Source organism: Oryctolagus cuniculus, chromosome 7 (genome assembly GCF_964237555.1).
Source record: "Oryctolagus cuniculus chromosome 7, mOryCun1.1, whole genome shotgun sequence".
Classification (NCBI taxonomy): domain Eukaryota; kingdom Metazoa; phylum Chordata; class Mammalia; order Lagomorpha; family Leporidae; genus Oryctolagus; species Oryctolagus cuniculus.
Genome location: NC_091438.1, coordinates 40124599 through 40143224, shown reverse-complemented (window position 1 = coordinate 40143224; position 18626 = coordinate 40124599). Strand labels below are relative to the sequence as shown.

Below are 18626 nucleotides of genomic sequence, written 5' to 3'. Positions count from 1 at the left end.
TTACTATAAACAGCTATATGACAACAAATTGGAAAATCTAGAAGAAAAGATCAGATGTCTGGACATATACAGTCTACCAAAATTAGGTGAAGAAGACACATAAAACCTGAACAGACCAATAACCAAGATGGCTTAATCAGTACTAAAGAACCTCCCAATAAAAAAAAAGCCCAATGCTAGATGGATTCACAGCTGAATTCTACCAGACATTTAAAGGAGGACTAATTTTACTTCTTCTCAAGATATTAAAAACATGTGAAAGGGAGTAGGGGATTTTAGATCTTCCAAAAATCTTTCTATCGAGTCTGCATTATCTTAAATCCTAAGCCAGGAAAAGATAGAACTGTAGATCAATACACCTGATGAACATAGATGAAAAAATCCTCAACAAAACACTAGCTAATGGAACCTAACAACATGTCAGAAAGATCATTCACTGGGTCAAAGTAGGATTTATCCTTGGAGCACAGGGTAGTTCAACATATGCAAATCAATAAATGTGATACATTACATTAACAAATAGCAAAATAAAAACCATATGATTATCTCTGTAGATGCAGATAAGCATTTGGTAAAATACAACATCCTTTCATGATTAAAAAAAAAAAACTTAAGCAAATTGTATAAATAACAAACTTTCCTCAACACAGTCAAGAAAATACATGACAACCCCACAGCCAGGTAACATCCAGAAGCAGAAAAGGATACTTACTTTCCCCATTTAGCCAGAGCCATTATGCAAGAAAAAAAAATCAAATGGAAACAAATTGGAAAAGAGGAAGTCAAATTATCCATTTTTCAGATATTTTCCCTACATACAGGAACCAAAAATTCAACAGACTATTGGAACTCATAAAGAGTTTGGTAAAGTTGCAGAATATAAAATGAACACACAAAAGTCAATAGTCTTTTTATATACAGACAATGCCATGATTGAGAAACAACTTGTAAGATCAGTCTTATCTGCAGTCACTACAAAAAAAACTTAAATATCTTGGAACACATTTAACTAAGGTTGTGAAAGAGCTCCATGATGAAAATTACAAACCATTAAAGAAAGAAATAGAAGATACAAAAAAGTTGAAATATTTTCATGTTCATGGATTGGTAGAATTAATATTATCAAAATGTGATAAAATGTCCATGCTATTGAAAGCAATTTACATATTCAATGTAATTTCAATCAGAAGCAGTCAGGCTTCTCTTCCAAGCCAAAATCATCTTTTGGTTATCATTCCATTTATCTCTTTAAAATGGAAAGAAATGGTAATTGATAAAAGGATATTATGAAAGTAGAATGAAAGAGCAATAAGGGAAATTTTCAGGTGCGGAAGTAATAAATATGACAGTTGCTTAAGCCATAATACCTTTGATTTGGATAAAATGATGTCACACTATTTAGAGTTACAACATGGAGAAATCATTCCATTATACTCTGTTAATAATACAAAATAGATATATCTATAGCAGACTTCCTTTACCATATCAAACAATAGTTCTTATGTAGAAAATTGGAAAGAACATCCAATCTGTCACGTGAAAAAATGTGCAGTGATTTTGCAATCTTATTGGTTAACATTTAAAATTTATGGAGATGATACAATTTTTTGAAGAGATGTGGATGAATTCCCATCAGCACCCAAAGATATTGGGCATTTTTTGAGAACATAGGATTTTCTTGATGGCCTCTTTCATGTCTTTGTTCCTCAGACTGTAGATTATTGGGTTGAAAAATGGAGCAAGGACGGCAAACATCAGTGCAATGGCTTTGTCAAGAAGTGGTGGGACTGTGATGGAGAAGCGTAGGTACATGAATGCCACACTGCCGAAAAACATCAAGAAAATAGTAATATGTGCTGCACAAGTGGAGAATGCTTTCTGACGGCTCTCACCTGAGGGAATCTTCAAGATCACGGTGATGATCTTTAAATAGGAAAGGGTGATGATGGAGACAGATGTCAGAATGGAAATAGCATGGATCACATCTTCAACAAGAATCATTGATGTGTCTGCACAGGCCAAGCGCAGCACAGGTTCAAAGTCACAAAAGAGTTGATGGATTTGATTGGGGCCACAGAAAGGAAGAGTAGAAATCCACACAATCTCTGGAAGCAGCATAACAAAGCCAAAAATGCAAGAGGCAGTGGACAGCTGAATGCACAGTTGAGGGGTCATAATGATTGCGTAGCGGAGGGGATTACATATGGCAACATACCTGTCAATGGCCATCAGTGTGAGAACTAGGCCCTCTGACACCCCAAGGGAGTGGAAAAAATACATCTGCAGGAGGCACCCAGTGAAAGAGATGGTCTTCCGCTTACTGACAAGGTTGGAGAGCATCTTGGGGATGGTCACAGTGGTGTACCAGATCTCCAGAAAGGAGAAGATACTGATGAAATTGTACATGGGGTTATGCAGACGCTTGTCCAGCCGAACAGCAAAGAAGATGATGAAATTTCCAACAATAATGAATATGTAGATAAAGAGCAAAGGGATGAAAAACAAGAGGCTCCCATTCTCAAGCTGGGGGAAATCAGAGAAATGAAACAAAGTCACCATCGTTTGATTCTCCTGATTCATGTTTTTAGTGGTATCTGTTGGCTGATGGAATAAAATACAATCATAATTCTAAGTATATTCAAAGACAAATGGAAACTTAATTTGCAAGCCATTGATCAGCCCTGAAACATGACTGATTAAGCAAAACATAGTATCTGAATTGTTTTTCAAATTATAAAGTGATCTTATCATATCTGCAAACACTTTTGGTAATTATAATATCTTATGCTGTCAATTATCCTCTGGATAAGTCAATGATTTTATTGTTTAGACATATAAATTAGGCTCCACTATGGAAACTTAGTAGTTTTTTATTGAGAGCCTTAAGACTGCTTAGAGTCTGCTTTTCACTTTATCAGCTAAGGAAAATATTTTAAAATTTTTTAAAATGTTCATAAAAATATATTAATTGTAATAGCAATTTGGAAACATTTAGGCATATATTTTGATTTTTGATATTAAATATTTGAAGACACAAAATGAATTGTGATAAAACTATCCCCTTTGTGAAAAACAAAATGACATGATACTGGTACAAATGGAACAGAATAGATATGCCAGAAACGAACCCACACAATTACAACCAACTTATCTTTGGCAAAGAAGCTAAAATCAATTCCTGGAGCAAGAACGGTCTCTTCAACAAATGGTGCTGGGAAAACTGGATCTCCACACACAGAAGTATGAAGCAAGAGCCCTACCTTACCTCTTACACAAAAATCCACTCAAAATGAGTTAAAGACTTAAATCTATGATCTGATACAATCAAATGATTAGAGAACATTAGGAAAACTCTGCAACACATTGGCATAGTCAAAGACTTCTTGGAAAAGACCCCAGAGGCACAGGCACTCAAAGATAAAATTGACAAGTGGAATTACATCAAGCTGAGGAGCTTCTATACTGCAAAAGAAGCACTCAAAGTTAAGAGGCAACTGACAGAAAGGGAGAGATTATTTGCAAATTATGTAACTGATAAAGGATTAATAATCAGAATATATAAAGAGATCAGGAAACTCATCAATAACAAAACAAACAAGTGAAGAAATGGGCAAAAAACTTAAACAGCCATTTTTCAAAATAAGAAATCCAAATGGCCAACAGACACATGAAAAAATGTTCAGGCTCACTAGCAATCAGGGAAATGCAAATCAAAACCACAATGAAGTTTCACCTCACCCCAGTTAGAATGGCTTTCACGCAGAAATCAACAAACAACAAATTCCAATGAGGATGTGAGAGAAAAGGTACCATAATCCACTGTTGGTGAAAATGTAAAGTAGTACCGTCACTGTGGAAGACAGTATGGAGATAACTCAGAAATATGAATATAGTCCTACCATATGATCCAGCCATCCCACTACTGGGAATTTACCCAAGGGAAATAAAATCAGCATAGGAAAGAATTTTCTGTACTCCCATGTTTATTGCAGCTTAATTCACATTGGCTGAGATATGGAGTCAACCCAAATATCCAACAACTGAAGATTGGATAAAGAAATTACAGGATATATGCACCATGGAATACTACACAGCAGAAAAAATGAAATACAGTCATTTGCAACAAAATGGATGAATCTGGAAAACATCATACTTAGTAAAATAAGCCAGTCCCAAGAGGACAAATACCGGATGTTCTCCCTGACCTGTGATAACTAATAGAGCACCTAAAAGGTAATCAATCTATAGTGGTGAAATTGACACCTGGAGATACAATGACTTTGAACAGCTCTTGTCTCGACTGTTGAATAGTTTTTTTTTCCATACTGTTTTTTGAACTCTTTACTTAGTATAGAGTTAATTGTATGTGTATAAAGTTAATTGAAAATAAATCTTAGTGAAAAATAAGAATGGGAATAAGAGAGGAAGGAGGAAGATGGATGGGAATGTAGATGGGAAGGTGAGTACAGTGGGAAGAATCACTATGTTCCTAAAGTTGTACTCAAGAAATGCATGAAGTTTGTATTCCTTAAGTAAATGGTTTCTAAAGTAAAAAAAAAAAAAAAAAAGAATGACGATTTTAAAGCGGGCATCTTAAAAAGTAAATTGCAGATACTGTTTCTTTAATTTGCCTTAATACTAACAATTCTATAAAAAATAAAAAGTCAACTATCATAGTGAATATAACTTGCTATAAACACAGCACTCTATATCCCTATGATATATCTGTGTGTTCAAATTAATATAATATGTCCTCTAAAAGTTATTTAATAGCTGAGGTACAAAATCTAGAAAACACATTCAGTTACCACTGAAAGACTTTAATCATCTTTCCACTTCCAGACCCAGGTTTGCCAAGAATTTCAATATCCTAATCTGTATCCATGTTAGAAGATATTGTTATTTAGCATAAAGCAAGTTTTCTCAGCTTTAGCACTATCTACACTTTGGGCCACGTGAGTCATCACTGAAGGAAGAGAGTTTGCCTGTGTTATAGGATGTATAGCAGCCCCTTTCTTCTCTACCCACTACATGTCAATACTGCAGACCTACCCCCCAGTAATGATAATCAAAATGACTCTAGAAATTGCCAGATATTTGGGTAGAAAATTTTGAGCCAATTGGGAGGCACTGGCACATAAAATTTTTCTTTTTATTAAAAACTGATTATGTTGGTTAGCTGAAAATATATCCAACCCCTTGCTTGAAGGGATATAAGGAAATGATGAATCAAATAGACTACAAATGCACAATGATGCAATAGGAACATGACTCATTCATTCCTGTGTTCCTTCCTTTGTACAGGATATGTCATCTAAATTCACTACAAAGTTGGCTTTTCTACCTATAAGGATTTTGTTAACATTTTTAAAAGACTCATGTATTTATTTGAAAGGCGAGTCACAGAATGAGAGAGAAAGAGCTGGAGATAGATAGAGAGAGAGAGAGAGAGAGAGAGAGAGAGAGAATCTTTCAATCAGTTTCACTTCCTAAGTGGCTGGCCAAGGCTAGGGCTGGACCAGGCCTAAGCCAGCAGCCTGGAACTCCATTTGAGTCTCCCACATGGGTGGCAGAGGCCCAAGTGTTCAGGCCATCTTCTTCTGCTTTCCCAGGCACAGTAGCAAGAAGCTGTATTGGATCTGGGACAGCCTGGTTCTCAACTGGTGCTCATATGGGATGCAGGTTTTGCCAGCAGTGACTTAACCCATTGCATCACAATGCCAGCCCCAGGATTTTGTTACATTTTGTCTCTGATAGAAAATGTCATTCACTCACCTAATCAGAAAGCCTGAAAGAGAGCTGGGATTCCCCTGAGCTTTCATAAACAGGTTTAATAGCAGTTTTTAGTGCCTACTTGTTAATAAATGTTCGCTTGCACAGCAGAATTCTGAGACTCACCTTCATTGTATTAAATTATTTGGAAGTGAGGTTATTATAGATGGAATTTCTAATGGAGAAAGCCACTGCTAGTTACCAGAAAGATATAGACAATTTTAAAGTACTGATAGATGTGAAAATTGGAAGAATTATTTTGTAACCACCAAGCACAATCAGAAAGGGTGTGTGCAGTAGGAAGTCAGGCAGGCACACAGCAACCATTTTTTGTCTTGCTTTTTACAGATACAACAGAGTATTAAATCTATGTTGAAATGGAAGAAAATATGAGACAAAAATATTTCCCCTTTGTTTTTTTAAAAAGATACTTCTACCTAAGCAATAGAAGTTCAACAGAAAAAAAGAATTTATGCTTATTATTTCTTATCTTAATTCTTATTGCCTGAATTCATTTTTTTCTTGCATTGCTCCAATTTTTTTCTCCATTCAGATACTGAAGTTAAACTTCTTAAATGCAAAGCTGTCAATCCTCTGTCTGAAAATCTTACACAAGTAGAAACTCTCTATTTGCTTCCAAATCAAACGGGAATTTTTTTATGACAAATGGTATGAATGCACATGAGATTCTTAAATAACTCTTACATTTTAATATCTTTAGATATGCTTTCCCCACTATGTTTTCCTCATTATGACAAAAAACATCAACTTTATAACTGTTCTGTGTTTCTTCATCAGAAACAGTAGGGAAATAAACAGGGAACCTGATGTTGAGTTAATATCCTATGTAGTTTGGAATTAGAATATTGAAATCCAGAAAAAGGAAAAACTAGCAGGACTTTAGGTACCTGGGTTTTTCATAAAGAAAGATATATATAGGAAGATAATTTCATGAAAACAATTGGAAACAAAATTATACCCACAGGACTTTTATATTTTCTGGAGGAGTATATAAACCCAGAAACTGTACTAGCAAGTCCCACTGTTGGCCCTGCATATCCTTCACTCATAGCAGCTTTTTCTGACTCCACTACAGAAAATATAAGTATTCTACATTCAAATTTAACCTAAAAATTAGTACAAATGAGAAGAGTCATAGATGCAGGGCCCAGAAACCATTTAATGGGTAATTTCCCTGGGAGATTTTTGTCTTATTACTATTTTAGTCTTCACACTTAAACTCCCCAAAGCCCCCACTGAGCCCCACACACTGAGCTGTGTTCCTTTCCCATTTTAGGTACATTCATAACTTCAACAAAATTTCAACAAGTCTTTATTATCTAAGTCCAACAAAAAATGATTCTGTGAAAGTCTTCTACAATATTTAACAATGAAAGACACTCACTCTTCATCCCACACCAACCTCTTCCAGAAACCAAGAGGGCTTCCTCCTGTTTCCCAGATACCTTCATCCTCATCGCTCTGTAGCCCAACTCCAGGGAGGTTATAATCACAACCACAACTCCACGTTTCTCAGGGATTAGCCAAGTAAGAGAAAGACTTTCTTCTGGGGAGTTCTGCCCCACAGCCTAAGGGAAAGCAACTCTGTTTCCCACAGGGATAATTAGGGGAACACTAACTGCCACACTCTCTTCTCAGGAGGTCACTGCTCCCTGTAGGATTCTAGGTTTTTAAGGCAAGCTAGACGTCAGATGGAAATAGATACTTAGATTTCTTTCTGCCCAAGGAGTAAAAGAACTAAATATATCATAAAGCATCTCCTGAGAGAAAGGGGAAAGATAAGAAACAGAAGAAATCAAGTGACAAAGTGTGATTCAAACGCTGAAGGATTTTTCCAATTCTTCACTGAAAAATGACCAATGAATGTTAATGATGGCACAGAACAACTCTGAGGGACATGATAGAAGATCCAACCCAGCACAGTGAAGCAGAAGTCCTTCCGGGAGATCCAGGGAATCACACTGGCAGTAGTTACAGGAGGGATTCCCATGAGATATCACAAGCCCCAGTGCCCACTCCGGCAGACATCCTGGGGGCTGGAATCATGAAGTGATTTTAACACAGTCTTCCCTTTACATTAAAGTGCATTGATGAGCACATACAACAGACCTGGGATTGGGAAAATCCTACATATAATGGGTGAAGAATACATGTACAGGCACACCTTATTATACTTTTAGTCACAGTTGCTGTTCATAATGAAAGATATATATATGTGTATGTGTATATATATACATATATATACAAATATGTATTTATAAATGTGTATATATGCATACATATATATATATATATATATATACAAATATATATACATTTGTATTCACTCATGACCAAACTCTCTCTTACAATATACTTTTAAAATTTTTGGAAGTCTCTTTACAAATTTTTTATCATCTTTAAATAACAACATTTTCACTTATTATCTTCATTATGTGTGTTCCTTTTTCTACTCTTAAATCTAACAAAGTTTTATTTATTTTTATGGTGGGCACTCATTCTTTTTCTTATTTTAAAGCAAACATAGAGCATTTCATCATTACATATGATTTTAAGACTATTTTGAAGATACAATCTATCAATATTAAGAAGAATTTATTTTGCTTCCTGTTGTGCTAAGTTTAAATTTTTAAAATCACAAATGGAAACTGAATTATAGGAAATATTTTATATGTATTTTTATATGACTTCATGGTTTTTCCTCTTTAATCAGATAACATTTTGAATGTGAATATTAATACATCTCTAATTTTAATCAAACACATATTTTAGCTTCAATTTTATCATGGAGTTTTTTTTAAGATCTTTAATATAATACTGAGTTCATTTATACTTCTGTGGAACTTTGGTCTTCGTACATTTTACTTATTGAATATTATGGTGAGGGATGATTGAGCCTCTGATTACAGAGTGGATTACAATTGTCTTTGCAAAAATTAATGAAAAGAAAAGAAGGGAAGGGAGGGGAATGGGAGTCGAGTGTGGTTAACTTCTTAGAATTGTACCTAAGAAATACCTGAAATCTGTTATCTTTATATTAACAAAATAAAAAATCCAAAGATAAATTTATTGTGTTGTAAAACTTTTTGAAAGCCATATATTTTTCCAGTTTATTTATTTATATACGAAGAGAACATATTTAAAGCAGTTCATAGAAACAATTCTAAGAATATAATGTCACTTCCTCCTTCTTTGCCTCCCACTCTCTCTCTCTCCCGCCTTTTCTTGCTTTCTTTCTTCTTGCCTTCTTTTCTTTTAAAAAAATTGTTAAATAACATTTTTTAAAGATTTATTTATTTACTTGAAAGTCAGAATTAAATGAGAGAGAAGGAGAGAGCTAGAGAGAGAGAGGTTTTCCATCTGTTGGCTCACTTCCCATTTGGCCGCAAGGGCCAAAGCCGAGCTGATCCAAAGCCAGGAGCCAGGAGCTTCTTCTGGGTCTTCCTCACGGGTGCAGGGGCCCAAGGACTTGGGCCATCTTCCACTGCTTTCTCAGGCCACAGCACAGAGCTGGATCAGAAGTGGAGCAGCCAGCACCTATATGGAATGCTGGCACTGCAGGCAGAGGCTTTACCTGCTATGCCACAGTGCCAGCCCCAGGTAGCATATTTTAAATTTACATTGCAAATACTTAATGCTCCACCAAATATACAGTTCAACAAGTAAAAAGTAAAAGGAATATAGTTCAGCTAGAATATAGATAAAGGCTATAAATAATAATCAAATGAAATGATATCAATTTCACTCATATACAGTAAATTTTTAGAATCATCATAGATCTCAAACAGTACTTTACACTTTGTGTTTCTGTGTGGGTGCAAATTGTTGAACCTTTACTTAGTATATACTAAATTGATCTTCTGTATATAAAGATAATTGAAAATGAAACTTGATGTGAATGGGATGGGAGAGGGAGCAGGAGATGGGAGGTTTGTGGTGGGAGGGAGGTTATTGGGAGGGGAGCCACTGTAATCCAAAAGCTGTACTTTGGAAATTTATATTTATTAAATAAAAGTTTTAAAAAAGAACATTAAAAATCATCATAGATCATTAAAATAATAGTATTTTTGCATTCTTAACAACTTGTTTGACATTTTCATGAGATGTAAAAAAAAAAAAAAAATTTGAGGGGATGGTACTGTAGCCTAGGGGGTTAAAGCTCCGGCCTGCTGCACCAGCATCCCATATAGGCACTGGTTCTAGTCCCAGCTGATCCACTTCTAATTCAGCTTTCTGCAAATGCACCTGGAAAGCAGTTGAAGATGGCCCAAGTGCTTGGGCTCCTGCACCCACATGGGAGATCTGAAAGAAACTCTTGGCTCCTGGCTTCAGCCTGGTCCAGCTCCAGCTGTTGCAGCCATTTGGGGAGTGAATCAGCAGATGAAGCCCTCTCTCTCTGTCTCTACCTCTCTGTAGCATTGCCTTTAAAATAAATAAATAAGTCTTTAAAAAATGCAAAGTTTGACAAAACTGTATTTGTGGCAGTACTGATATATGTAAGCATGCTTTTTTTGTTGTTTTTGATTTTTTTCTTTTTAAATTTTGCTCCCACATATAAAAGAGAGAATGAAGTATTTGTCTTTCTATGCCTGGCTTATTTCAAAAAACATGATATCCATGATAACCGTGGCTCACTTGGTTAATCCTCTGCTTGCAACACCGGCATCCCGTATGGGCGGTGGGTTCTAGTCCTGGCTGCCCCTCTTCCAGTCCAGCTCTCTGCTGTGCCCCGGGAGGGCAGTGGAGGATGGCCCAAGTGTTTGGGTCCCTGGACCCTCATGGGAGAACAGGAAGAAGCACTGGGCTCCTGGCTTCGGATTGGCACAGCGCCAGCCATAGTGGCCATTTGGGGAGTGAACCAATGGAAGGAAGACATTTCTCTCTGTCTCTCTCTCTCTCTCTCTCTCTCACTGTCCATAACTCTACCTGTCAAAAAAAATATCTTCCAGTTGCATCCATTTTTATGCAAATGATAAAATTCCATTCTTTTGTAGCTGAATAATATATCATTCTACATATTTATATAATATTTTCCCCACCTGTTCATCTAATGATGAACACTTTGGTTCATTCTATATTTGTTATTGTGAATTGTGATACTATAAATGTGATGGTTTAGGTATCTCTTTGGTACATCTATTCATGTCGTTTGGGAATCTGAATGTAGACACGCCATATGACCTAGCCATCCCACTCCAGGGAACTTACCCAAGGGAAATGAAGTCACCATATGAAAGAGCTATCTGTACCCCAATGTTTATTGCAGCTCAATTCACAATAGCAAAGACATGGAATCAATCCAGATGCTTGTCAACTGAAGATTGGATAATGAAATTACGCGATATGTACACCTTGGAATACTATACAGCAGTAAAAAATGAAATCCAGTCATTTGCAACAAAATAGATGAAACTGGAAAACATCATATTTAATGAAATAAGCCAATCCCAAAGGGAAAAATTCTATATGTTCTCCCTAACCTGTGATAACTAATAGAGCACCTAAAAGGCAACCTGTGGAAATGAAATTGATACTTGGAGAAGCAATGACTTTAAACAACCCTTCTCTTGACTGCTAAGAAAGAAGCTTTATTTTGTTTTGCTTTCTTTTCTTTTCCTTTATCTAATTTTATCTTTATTTTTCTTTTATACTAATCATTGAACTCTTAACTTACCATAGAGTTAACCATATGTTTATAAAGTTAATTGAAAAGAAATCTTAGTAAAAATTAAAAGTGTGCATAAGAAAAGGAAGAAAGGGGGATGGGAGTGTGGGTTGGAGGGCAGGCATGGTGGTAACAATTACCAACATCCTAAAATTGTAATTGTGAAATGTATGAAGTTTGTGACTAAAAAAGCATCATAGTTCTGCATAGATTCCTACAGACTTACTTCTAAGTGGTAAAGTGATCATATAGATACGATCAAGTGTTAAAGTGATCATAGAAATGGGACTAAGTGTTTAGTAATAATAATAGAATTAAAAAGGAGTGAATGTTCCAACTTGGGAAGCAGTCTATATAGCAGACTCATAGAATGACAATCACTTAAAGTGGCACTCTGACCTCAGAATCAGCCGTTAAGGCATTATGGTCCAGGCTAAAAGCCCAGGAGAGCATTTCAGGTGTGGAACACCAAGACATTGTGGTGAAAAATGTCCTGCATGAAGGACCTCAGTGGGTGAGACCCCATTGTAAAGAAGCAGCCACCAAAGAAGGATTTACTTTTCTCTGAGGGGAAGAGAGAACTTGTACTTTGCTTATGGCCTTGTCAAGTTAGTGGATCCAAAAGGCTTCCACAGCCTTGGCAGCTCATTTCAAGAGCCTTGGGTGATCACTGACATCGTACAGAAGAGTGTTAATTAAATAAACAACAGTCACTGTGCACTAACTTCCCACACAGGACCTCTGTCCTCAAAGAGTTGTATCATGAAACTTAATATTGAAACTTGTTCTCAAGTATCACTTCCTTTTAGTGTATTAAGTGCAGGATATTCTAATGTCTCATAAGTTAGAGTTATATCTAAGAGCTCACAAAAGATGTATCATTCTTGGGTTCTTCTTTAAAGATAAGGTTCTAAAAGGAAAGGAGGGAGAGGAAGGAAGGGAAAAGACGAAGGGGAAAAAAGCAGAATCACTTTCTAGATGCAATAACTTTGAACAGCCCTTGCCTGCACTGTGAAGGAGCAGTTTTATTGGGTTCTTTTGTTGTTTTTCTTTTTCTTTCTCATACAAAGGGTTGAACTCTTTACCTAGAATAAAGTTATTCCTCTGTATATAATGTTAAATGAAAATATATCTTAGTGAAAAACAGGAGAGGAAACAGGAAGAGGGTGGGACTGTCAGTGGGAAAGCAGGTACAATGGGATGGATTACTATGTTTCTAATGTATTTATGAAATTCATGCAAGTAAATTTAAAAAGACTAAAAATCAAATGTGCATTTAAAAACGTCTAAAATGTATTTATAAATTATTACATTACTCAGGGCTGGTCCTATGGTGTAGCAGCTAAAGCTGTAGTCTACAATGCCAGGATCCCATATGGGCACTAGTTAGAGTCCCAGCTGCTCCTCTTCTCAACTCTCTGCTATGGCCTGAAAAAGCAGTAGAAAATGGCCCAAGTTGTTAGGCCCTTGCACCCACATGGATGACATAGAAGCTCCTGTCTTCTGGCTTTGGATCTGCCCAGCTCTGGTCACTGTTGTCATTTGGGGAGTGAAGCATCAGATGGAAGACTTCTCTGTCTCTCCCTGCCTCTCCCTCTCGAAATTCAGCCTTTCAAATAAATAAATAAATAAATCTTTAAAAAAAATAAGATTACTATTATTTCAATATGATTATGTCAGCAGAGAGAATAGGAAGCATTGTGAAAAACAAGAGAAAGCTTGGGAGGAAGAAATGTCTGTTGATATCTATTCCAGTGAATCATTATCCAGACTGAAGTGTGTTCTGACTCTCTCAGCTATGCTGGATTCCGAGTTCTCAAGTGTATGCTCCCCCATGAAAGACAAGATTTTGAAAAAAAAAAAGATTTTGTACCCACAGGAAAGCATTTAAGAACCAACTATGAGAAATGTCTTATTACTTAGCCTGTAACAACTTCCCTCTTATTTGTTCCTTGGAGGGAAGACTAAAATGCAAAGCTTATTTGCCTTTAGATACTACATCATCTAAAGAGAGCTCCCAGAGAAGACAATTTTTCCATTCTAGACATTCCCTGGAGAGGCTTCAGAGAGAACTATATCTCCACAGACAAGCAAGGAGAAGGGAATGGTGACTACAGGGATGCTGAGGAGTGTCCTTGTAGTCTCAGGGAAGATTAGTGCTGAGAACTGGAAGTTTATCATCCAACTGAGCCGTCTATCTCAGCTGTACTCCTGTGCCTACCAGTACTTCCTTTTTGGAATAATTCTTCAGAATTCAGCTGTTATCTATCTCTCAGGGTAAAACCTCATATTGTTATCTTTTTTACAGGAATGAAAATTTAAATAATTAGATGAAATCTCGAGAGAAAGCTAGAAATAATGTAGATCAGGTAACAGATGCAGATACTATCAATATGTAAGGTCTTTAAACACTAAAATTCTGTTTAAGTCCAAAGAAGTATGTGTTCCTGGGGATTCAGAGCAAGCTGCTGCTTTTTTTCCCCATGACAAACTTCTAATTCAAGTCTCTTTTCACTCTAAAATAAATATTCCCTGGCTGGGGTGCCTTTGCCACAGCCAATTATCAGCTATTCTGGGAATGCTTTTTTCATGCCCTTTATGTGTTTTAGGAGCAAGAATAATGTTTATGTACCTTTATGTAGCCCTCAGACGCATGGCAGTGATCAGCACATAACAGAGGATAAATCAGTGTGTGACTGTTTAGTTAATAAATGTATGAGTTTTTAATGATTATTGAAACTTTCTAGTGAGGAGGGCCCCAAGTTTACAGCAATAATAATAATAATAATAATAAATAATCATCATTCCATTTGACTTTTATGATTCGTTTTAGCCATGGATTTCCTTGCCTTTTCCCAACATCTTAGTGTCCTACTCTATCCATCTACTAAACATGATCATTCTCTGGTGCTGTGGATAGAGAAAGGACAGAGAGACGGACATTTTAGTCAGAGGACACCCTGGCACTCAAATCTTCCCCCCAACAGGTTCTACCCTTCTGCTGAGCACTGCTGCTTGCTCCTTTCCAAAGCCTGTTGCTACTGTCTTTCCTCCTCAAAACCTGAGGGACAAGGCAACAGACACTCTCAATAAACTAATTTTTCTACTCTTCAAACTAAATCTATTTTTGACCTCCTGAAGAAACCACATCAGCTCTCTCACCTATTACCCACACACTGCTAAAAACTCAAGGGTATTCAAAGGAGAAAATAAAACTACTGATGAATCCTGACCTATGTTTTCCTATATGAGGTATTGAATTCCTAAGCAAACAGATCTGGCTCCTAAGCTATTTGTTTGGGTCCCAGCTAAGTGAATTTGCACAAGTTATTTCTCCTCTCTGTATCTCTACTTATTAAATGGTAGTAACACTCTATCATAAGCAGAATTGAGATAAAACATGTAAAGTGAAATATGTAAAGTGTCTCATATCATGATCATTCCTTGGAAATTGTTCAATGATACTATGATCCTTCTCTTGTGTGATTTCTCTTACAGAGCTGTCTACTTGGTGGAGGTAATACTGATATGCAAATGTTTAAGATGCAATGAAGGGTGTTTTAGATGTCATGAAAGAGGATAAGTTAAAACATTTTCAGAGATCACAGAGGAGAATGATTATTTCAGAAAATGAGGATCCATAAGACTTCCATAACAATGGAAATATTTGAGGGCATTGGCCATTAGGATCCTTATAAGAGACTGAGACAACATGAATAAGGGATGACAAGCAAAAATAGAAAAGCAGGATATTTATCCAATCTGGCTGATCTGTTGAATATATAAAAAAGGGGGGTTTTGGCTCCAAAATTTGATCATAGCCTGATTAGAGGTGGCAATAATTAGGCTAAGATTTCTTTTAATGTGTGAGAATCACACCCAAGAAATGTACATGTAATGCAAAAGAAAAAAAAGGCAAACAATACAGAAATGTAGAAAGTAGAAAGCAGAGGCTTCTGCCTTCCTCAAATTTCTAAGCCAGAGTAACCAATGCAAATTGTTGGTTAAGCATTTTTCTCAATGTGTGTGTGGGGGAGGGAGGTAGTGCATACGTGTGTGTTTAAAAAATAAAAGGGTCATACTAAATCTATTGCCCTGAACCTTGCCACGTCTGGTTTTTGTTTGTTTCTTATTTTTTGAGCTTTGCACTAGAAAGTTTTGAGGGGGAAAAAAGAACACATGATGCAGTGGTTAGGAATATTCTGCAGAATGACTGGAGAGCTAAGACCAATGAAAAGGCTGTAGTAATATCCAAGGTGAGAGACAATGCATATTGCTGTCACTAACTTTACTTGGCCTTGCAAAAACTTTAGTTTCCCTTTCTCCACAACAAGTAGATGTCAGTCTGATTTCCATTGCATCTGACATTTGTGACACTTCTTTCCCAAGGCAGTCATAGTTATGGTAGAAATTATTTTTTTATTCAGAAAATTTTCCTTACTTTGGCTGTAAAATGTGGACTTTATAGACAGATGGGGTATGTGAAGATAAGGTTATATGCTTGTCTAGGCATCAATGGTAAGATAATTCTGGGATGATTCTTGGTTTAAGCAACTGTCACTATCAGTCATTGATAGAGGAGAAGGAGAAGGGAGAGTTTACAGAGAAAACAAAGACATAGAGGAAGAATAGTTCCTGATGTTTGAATGCTTTCCATCTTTAAATAAACTGGTATGTTACTATGAAATCCACAATAAAAGGCAGAGCAATGAAGATGAATGATTCAGCTAGCCTTTGGCTGCATCTCAGTGCTGAGAAAGATGAGAGAAGCAACATAAAGAATAAGCAAGAGAGGGATTCATGAAATTGCCTCTGTGTTTTTGTTTATGTTGAAGAATTGCATTTTTTATGTCTATTTTAAAAGATTAACTAATTAATTAATTAATTTAAAAGGCAGAGATAGAGAAGAAAAGAATAAGAAGGAGAGCTATCCCCTGGTTCACTTCCCAAATCGCTGCAACAGCAAGAGTTGAGCCAGCCAAAGCCAGGAGCCAAGAACTCATGGGTAGCAAGGGTCCAAGCACTTGAGCTATTTTCTGCTGCTTTTCCAGATGCATTCTTAGGGAGCGGGATCAGACGCATCTTGAACCAGTGTTCCTATGGGATGCCTATGTTGTTAAGTGGCAGCATTACCTGCTGTGGCAGCCACTGTGTGTGTGTGTGTATGTGTGTGTTTTAAATAATTCTTCTAAAACACAGAATTGAATAATTTTTTGTCAAAAAATACAAGTTTTAAGGCTGTCCTAAGAGTTACTAGGAGTGAGGAGGGCATAGAAACCGAGGAAGCAACTGAACTTGCAAGAAGGTATTTCCAAATAACAAAATTTCTGTGTTGCTTTTTTTTCTTTGCAGCAATTGAAGATGTATACAAAATTGTCATTTAGGGGTTCAAAAGCAAGCTTTTCATATGTTTCTGGCATGGAGGCACAACATTAAAAAGTCTTTCTAAATGACTTTAAAAATTAAATCTCTGATTAAGTAAATGATTATATACAGAATTGAAGCAATTTTCAATGGATAATCAAACTTCAATTTTAGTAGTTTCTTTATTTCTTTTCTTCTCTTCATAGATGATGTGGTTGGTAATTAGTGGGAATCAGACAATGGTGACTGAGTTCCTCTTCTCTATATTTCCACATCTGCATGAAGGTGGCCTCTTATTCTTCATTCCCTTGCTTCTCATCTATGGATTTATTATAACTGGCAACTTAATGATATTCATTGTCATCCAATTGGATATGGCCCTGCACACGCCCATGTATTTCTTCATCAGTGTCCTTTCCTTCCTGGAGATCTGGTATACCACAGCCACCATTCCCAAGATGCTCTCCAATCTAGTCAGTGAGCAGAAGACCATCTCCCTGGCTGGCTGCCTCTTGCAGATGTACTTCTTCCACTCACTTGGAATCACCGAAGGCTGTGTCCTGACAGCAATGGCTGTTGATAGGTACCTGGCTATCTGCAATCCTCTCCGTTATCCAACCATCATGACTCCCAAATTTTGTATCCAGCTGACAGCTGGATCCTGCCTCTGTGGCTTCCTTCTTGTACTCCCTGAGATTGTGTGGATTGCCACTTTGCCTTTCTGTGGCTCCAATGAAATCCACCAGATCTTCTGTGACTTCACACCTGTGCTGAGCTTGGCCTGCACAGATACATCCTTGGTGGTCATTATAGACGCCATCCATGCCGTGGAGATCCTGGCCTCCTTCCTGGTCATTGCCTTGTCCTATGTCCATATCATCATGGTGATTCTGGGGATGCCCTCAGCTGAAGGCCGTCACAAAGCCTTTTCCACCTGTGCTGCCCATCTTGCTGTGTTCCTGCTGTTTTTTGGCAGTGTAGCTGTCATGTATTTGCGATTCTCAGTCACCTATTCGGTGTTCTGGGACACAGCAATTGCTGTCTCTTTTGTTATCCTTGCTCCCTTTCTCAATCCCATCATCTACAGCTTGAGAAATAAGGACATGAAAGATGCTATTGGAAGGCTTTTCCACTATCAAAAGGGAGCTCATGGGAATAGGAGATAAATCTAGATCTGGGGGACTTGGATCTCTCCCTCTCTCTGTAACTCTACCTCTCAAATAAATAAATTTTAAAAATCTTAAAATATATAATTCCTGAAAAATCTAAAACTACTAGATGAAAACAGAAAAGTCCATGACAGAGTGAAGAAACAATGGGAGAAAATATTTGCAAACCATATATCTTATTTAACATCATATATTGACATTAAATACTGTCCATTTGCTCTGTGTTCCCAACAGTATTGCTCTATCTCTTCTCTCAGCCAGCCCATCTAAGAGTCCACTAATTGTGAATAAAACTTCGATAATTGGCTGATAATTTGAAAAGCGCTATGCTAAGTATTCTGACATTCAGATGAATAGGAAATCTTATTGTGCTATCTATGGATGCAATGGTAAATGTGGAGCAAGCAAAATTACATTAATAACAAGAAAAATAAAATCAACTAGACTAAGTTACATCAAAGCAAGGATAGATATTGGTCCTGACATCAGTGTCAGTGATACCAGTGTGAAGAATCTTTCTTAAAATAATTTGAGCAATTTGTAGCTATTTAGAACACGGTTGAACAGCAAGGGAAAATAGTATTAAAAATAATGATTTTTGAGATTCAGCCCTAAGGTTAAGGATATCTTCATAT

The 18626-nt window shown here is 36.7% G+C and overlaps 2 protein-coding genes across 2 annotated transcripts; one reads left to right on the top strand and one right to left on the bottom strand.

Moving 5' to 3' along the window:
* Nucleotides 1-1632: 1632 nt before the first annotated feature.
* LOC100351839 (olfactory receptor 6K3-like) lies at nucleotides 1633-2586 on the bottom strand. The gene has a single exon (XM_002715285.2). The coding sequence runs from the start codon at nucleotides 2578-2580 to the stop codon at nucleotides 1633-1635; it is 948 nt and encodes a 315-aa protein (XP_002715331.1). The 5' UTR covers nucleotides 2581-2586.
* A 14460-nt stretch (nucleotides 2587-17046) lies between these two features.
* OR6K6 (olfactory receptor family 6 subfamily K member 6) lies at nucleotides 17047-17988 on the top strand. Its single transcript, XM_008265551.2, has one exon. The coding sequence runs from the start codon at nucleotides 17062-17064 to the stop codon at nucleotides 17986-17988; it is 927 nt and encodes a 308-aa protein (XP_008263773.2). The 5' UTR covers nucleotides 17047-17061.
* Nucleotides 17989-18626: the final 638 nt, after the last annotated feature.

Excerpts from the sequence above, each read along its gene's own strand:
- LOC100351839 (XM_002715285.2), bottom strand. The coding sequence starts at position 2,580 with ATGAATCAGGAGAATCAAACGATGGTGACTTTGTTTCATTTCTCTGAT.
- OR6K6 (XM_008265551.2), top strand. The coding sequence starts at position 17,062 with ATGGTGACTGAGTTCCTCTTCTCTATATTTCCACATCTGCATGAAGGT.